This window comes from Rhinoderma darwinii, chromosome 2 (genome assembly GCF_050947455.1).
Source record: "Rhinoderma darwinii isolate aRhiDar2 chromosome 2, aRhiDar2.hap1, whole genome shotgun sequence".
Lineage (NCBI taxonomy): Eukaryota > Metazoa > Chordata > Amphibia > Anura > Rhinodermatidae > Rhinoderma > Rhinoderma darwinii.
In genome coordinates this window covers 251485560-251491559 of record NC_134688.1, presented here as the reverse complement: position 1 = coordinate 251491559, position 6000 = coordinate 251485560, and the positions used below count along the sequence as shown (strand labels likewise).

Genomic DNA, 6000 nt, shown 5'->3' with positions numbered 1-6000 from the left:
TCTCTGACGCCGGAGTTCTGTCCTGACGCCCTCACTCTCTGACGTCGGATTTCCTTCCTGATGCACTCTTTGACGCCAGATTTCCTTCCTGATGCCCTCCCTCTCTGACGCCGGATTTCCTTCCTGACGCCCTTCTGTCTGACGCCTGACGCCCTCCCTTTCTGACGCCTGACACTCTCTCTCTCTGACTCCCGATGCCCTCCCTCTCTGATGCCAGATTTCCTTCCTGATGCCCTCCATCCCTGACCCCAGATACCTGCCCTCCATCCCTGACCCAAATGCCTGCCCTCTATACCTGACCCCGATGCCCGCCATCAAACCCTGATCTAGATGCCCATCCTGCATCCCTGACCCCAGGTGCCTGCCCTCCATCCCTGACTCCAGATGACTGCCCTCTATACCTGACCCCAAATGCCCGCCCTCTTTCCCTGACCCCGATGCCCGCCCTCCATCCCTGACCTAGATACGCGTCCTCAATCCCTGACCCCAGATGCCCGCCCACCATCCCTGACCCCAGATGCCTGCCCACCATCCCTGACCCCAGATGCCTGCCCTCCACCCCTGTCTACCGATGCCTGCCCTCCATCCCAGACCCCAGATTCCTCTCAGACCGAAGATTCCCTTTACACCCTGAAGAAGGACGCAATCCTGGCCCTTGCTCTTCTGACGATCAGAAATGCTGGAATGCAGAACCAGGCGCAGCTTTGTGTTTCCTCTTCTTCAGATGGTTCTGCTGGTTCCTGTGAACAAAATGAAGCAATTTCAAAGACCGTATGTTCTGTACACTGAACTCCCCCATGTGTATTGATTTTGGAGCCTAACAGTGATAATAGCTATGTATAATGTAGTTTATTTCTGTAGGGATGCTAGTGCATCTCTATATGCAGGGTTAGCTTTAGGCCTTATTCACACCAGCGTATTTCACGTCTGTGTTACGCGCGTTAAAACAACGGACGTCACATGGACCTATGCAATTCAATGGGGCCATTTAGACAGTCAGTGTTTTTCACGCAGCGTGTGTCCGCTGCGTGAAACTTACTGCATTTCCTTTGTTGTGCGTTTCTTGCGCATCACGCAACCATTGAAGTCAATGGGTGCGTGAAAATCACGGACAGCACACGAAGGTCACCCGTGTGCTGTCCGTGATTTACACAACAGTTGCTAACGAAATGATGAGAAAAAGAAAACCACCTCCTTCAGTTTTTTTTTGCTGACGTAAAAAACGCGTGACATACGGATGACATATGCGCGTAAAAAACGCAGACGCGCACCGTACACGGATGTCACGCGGAACTGCAACGCAAGAAAAAAGCACCTACGGGTTGTGTGGGTGTTTATAGCAGGTTTATGGGAGTGGCTATTGCCTATTAAATAACAGTACGTTAGGAAATAATTTAGAATGCCGTTTCCTTTGCATTTAATGTTAAATGTGCAGAACGCTGAGCTATTTATACTAATATCTCAAAGAAAGCAAAATGAAAACTTCTACAGTAGAAAGAATCTGAAGCTTATTTATTCAGCTATGCAAATCAAATTCAATACATAACAGCCACCATCACTTATCGCTCCCCACTCCTTTTTTCAAAACTTTGTTTATTTTGTTTTTTTATATAGCCAGTAGATCATTTATGCCATAGACTGCACTATCACTGTATTGAAATCTACTGCAAAATCAGTACATTGCTTAATTGCATCAGTGCAAATTTTCCTATAGCAGGACTGGGAGCGTTTACAAGGTTCTCGACTGCTATAGGAACACACCGGCTCCCGCAATGTCGCCACACAGGAGACAGTGACCGGCCACAAACAGGAAGTGAAAGTTGAAAACCCCTCAGATGGCGGTGGTCACATCTGACCCGAGCATCTGAAGGGTTAAATGCTTGCAATCAGAGATGTCTCTGATAGTAAGCATTGCCACTGGGCCCCTGCTGTGAAACACAACAGAGACCCAGGGTCTATGGCACCTGCTGGGCTTCTAAGTGGGCGCCATTTTTAAATACCCTGTCCTGACATAAAAAGCGATGGGAAAGGGTTAATCTAAGGCCGGCCCGTCTATAAGCTAGGGAGTCAATGATATCTATGAAACCCAGGACTACACATTTAAATGTAACAGATAATGTTAAGAATGCATAAATGCTGAGTGTGATATATGTAAGGAATCTGTCAGAGACATTGTGAGCGCTATTTCCAGTAATAAGTAGGTTTTTGGTTTATTATGATGTGAATATAAAGAATTTAATGTCAGGTTAATATGTAGAGAAGTTGTGAATCTTCATAAAGTAATACCATTATCTGCTGACATCACTTACATCTTCCGGGATCTTTATGCCGTCGTCCAGCTTCATGTAGATCGGCTACAACAGAACAGGTAATAATTAGTTTTTCTGGGTTATATAATAATGTTACATTTCATTTCCTATTTTTCTTGTGAATGCCATGTTCACCCATTTAAGGTTCTTTCTCACGCTCTGCTGTCAGTACTGAATAATCCTACCTGTAGATTTATCTATGGAAAACTCCTTCTGAACAATATTTTGCAGAATTATAGACCCTCTGGTTGGGCACTGAGATGTTTAATGTTATTCTGTGCTGTGAAATTTATGTTATGTCTATCTAGTAATAGTAACAGTGAGGCTCTTACCCCGTCCTCAGGATCTTCTGCATCTTTATCCTTGTAGAAGGAAAGAAATAAAATATAATTCTACCATATCATTTTCTTTTAATTCTTTTATATATATGTGTGGTGGGGGAGGGGGGCATTTGTGCTGTTAAAGCAGTTACTGTGATAAATCTACTTTTCCAGTACGTCCCTCATGACAGCACCAAAGGAGATTGCGCTCTTGACCTCCTAAGGGACAGGAAGACAGAGAGGTTATAAGGCCCCTCCCTCCACCCATTTTCCAGTCTTCTTCCTGTCCCTACAGGGTCAGGTGCAGAGAGAGATCGGTACTAGAAAATTCAGGCAGGGGGCAAGATCGGGGAGTCAGTGAACTTCTCCTTCTATTCCCCCTATGTGCCTAGGCCAGACATGGGCAAACTATGGCCCGCGGGCCACATACGGCCCGTTAGGCTTTTTAATCCGGCCCGCCGAACTTGTCCAAATCATAGTAAAAACCTCCTTTTTTTTCCCCTTTCCCTGCAATGCCCACGTTTTCCCAATAGATGGCGCACTCAAAACACATTGACCGTTGTCCTTAACGCCGAAGGACGGATATATCCGTCCTCAGCAGCTGCTAGTTCGCGCAGGAGGACGGATATATCCGTCCTGTGATGGCGCGGGTACTGCCAGTGTACCCACGCGATCAGCGGCAGGAGCACGGCTGTTATACACAGCCTGGCTCCTGCTGCAACTGCCGGAATCGAAGCGCGCTCCGATTCCGGCAGTTTAACCCATTAAATGCCGCTGTCAATAGTGACAGCGGCATCTAATGTGTTTGACAGAGGGAGGGAGCTCCCTCTGTCACCCGATCGGCGCCCCCGCAAACAAATCGCGGGTCGCCGTCGGGTTTCCATGACAGCCGGGGGTCTAACAAAGACCCCCAGGTCTGTCTTCCGCAACTGCCTGTTTGGCTATGCCGGAGGCATGACCTAACAGGTTGCCTGTCAGTTTTACACTGACAGGCAATAATGCTTTGGTATACTAAGTATACCAAAGCATTATATATGCGATCGGCACATCGCATAGTGAAGTCCCCTGGTGGGACTTAAAAAAAAAATGTCAATCAGTTAAATAAAGTTTGTTGAAAAAAAATAAAATAATTACAGTCAAAATCAAATAAAACTACTTTTTTTGCCCAAAAAGTGGTTTTATTCAGTAAAAGTGTCAAAACAAATAACACATACACATATATGGTATCCCCGCGATCATAACAACTTGACCAATAAAATGAACACATTAATGAAACCGCCGGATGTACGGCGTCCAAAAAACCCGCAAAAAACAACGGCAAAATTCTCTCTTTTCTCCCATTCCCCCCATAAAAAATAAAATAAAAGTTAATCTATAAGTCCTATGTACCCCAAAATAGTACTAATGAAAACTACGCATTGGCCCGCAAAAATCAAGCCCACATACGGTCACATCGACGGAAAAATAAAAAAATGACGGCTCTTGGAACGCGGCGATGCAAAAACAAGTAATTTTTTTCTAAAAGGGTTTTTATTGTGCAAACATAGGAAAACATATAAAACCTTTACATATTTGGTATCCTCGTAATCGTGCCGACCCGTAGAATAAAGGTAACATGTTATTTATGCTGCATAGTAAAGGGCATAAATTTATAACGTGAAAATTAATGCTGGAATAGCTGCTTATTTTCAATTCTCTCCTAAAATAAAGTTAATAAAAGTTAATCAATATATTGTAAGCATCTAAAAATGGTGCAATTACAAAATACAACTCGTCCCGCAAAAAACAAGCCCTTATACGGCTATGTCGACGTAATAAAAAAAAAGTTACGACTCTTGGAATGCGACCATGAAAAAACAAAAAATAATCCTTGGTCATTAACGTGCAAAATGGCCCGGTCATTAAGGGGTTAATGTGGCGCGTATTTCTCTTTATTTCACTTTAATTTTCACTTCGTTTCACGTCACCATTAAGCCCTTCGGTTTTCAAAGAGTACAATATCAGCCGTCACTTTGCCACGAAGCATGCAAACTATGCTAGCAAGCAGTCAACACAAGAACGGGCGGCTACTGCTCAGAGGTTGGCAGCTAATTTACAGAGTCAACAGAACTTTTTTCTTGATAAATCACAGTGCGTATGTTATTTTAATCTATTTACATTTCCTCCTCCCAGTATCTGCGAAATAGTATGTAAATGCCATATCTTGCATATTCCTTGAGACAAATTTATTAACTGATAAGGGCTATTTTTCACATTTGAAAGACAGTTAATAAATTGGGTTGTAGTGTTCTTACTGTGCTATGAGGTTTGCACACACTACATTTAATGCTTTAGTATATCCGGCCCAAACACTCCCTCCAAATGCTCCTGGCCCGGCCCCTCTGTCAAATTTTAGAACCCATTGTGGCCCGCGAGTCAAAAAGTTTGCCCACCCCTGGCCTAGGCTAACACCTTTCATATGACAGGTCCTTTAGCTTACCGAACCAAAGCGCTAACCTTTATAGATCCTAGGCTGGATTCTTATTGCGTGCAGGTTCAGGACTCCCAAATACGGCTTTGAGCCGAAAACCGCGAGGACCCACTCGGAGACTGGAAGCTCCATATATTTGGAACACCGGAAGTAACCTTGGCATCTCGGGAGTAGCCGTGTCACCAGAATTTACATCCGGCTACTTCCGGTCTGCGGCCATCTTGCAAGACGGGAAAATTCTAAACACCGATGTATAAAGGGACACGCACAGGTATGTGTTGGAGCTAATAACACTAACGTGGATATTTACAGTTTATATTATATATCTTTTGAGTTGGATATTGGATTATATGCTTGGTGCGGTGATGGAACTGCCTCGTTCTGATGGAATTCCAGTCTCACCCTTGGGGGTTAAGGGGATGACTCCGAATGAAATAAGGTTTGCTTTATCTGCCTTTTGTGTCTCTAGGATAAAGAATCCTTCCAGAGACAAACAGACCTTAAAAAGCAAGTTAAAAAATAGCTAGAATAACATAAGAAACAGTTGTCAGGATTGTATCACAAAACTACTGAAAGAAGAGCAACTCACGTTTATGTCTGAGCTGAGGGCTATTATTTGTGAGGAATTGAATCAGTCTGTAGCCTCCCTTGCCTCTCCTCAAGAAATTCTGTCGTACTCCCGTGCAAAGAAACCAAAATAGAAGTAGAGCAAATATGGTGCCCATCTTATCAGGGTTCTGACTCTGAACAAGAATGTTATTATTTATTGGAAGGTGAATTGGAAGAAGGGGAAGAACTGTTACCTTCAACCTCATCCACACAGGAGAAGATATTTTACTTCTCTTCTGACATGTCCTATACCTTAATCCAGGCTATTAGGGAAATAATGGATATCCCAGAA

The 6000-nt window shown here is 44.0% G+C and overlaps 1 protein-coding gene across 7 annotated transcripts in view; it reads right to left on the bottom strand.

Moving 5' to 3' along the window:
- Positions 1-539: 539 nt before the first annotated feature.
- Positions 540-6000, bottom strand: part of LOC142741080 (uncharacterized) — a 43851-nt gene continuing 38390 nt past the window's right edge. For all 7 annotated transcript variants that reach the window (XM_075850476.1, XM_075850477.1, XM_075850478.1 and 4 more), the window contains 3 exons: positions 2642-2671; positions 2310-2354; positions 540-740 (listed from right to left, as the gene is read on the bottom strand). In XM_075850476.1, the coding sequence (XP_075706591.1) occupies positions 624-740; positions 2310-2354; positions 2642-2671 (192 nt within the window). In that variant the 3' untranslated portion in view covers positions 540-623. The remainder of the gene's footprint in view (positions 741-2309; positions 2355-2641; positions 2672-6000) is intronic.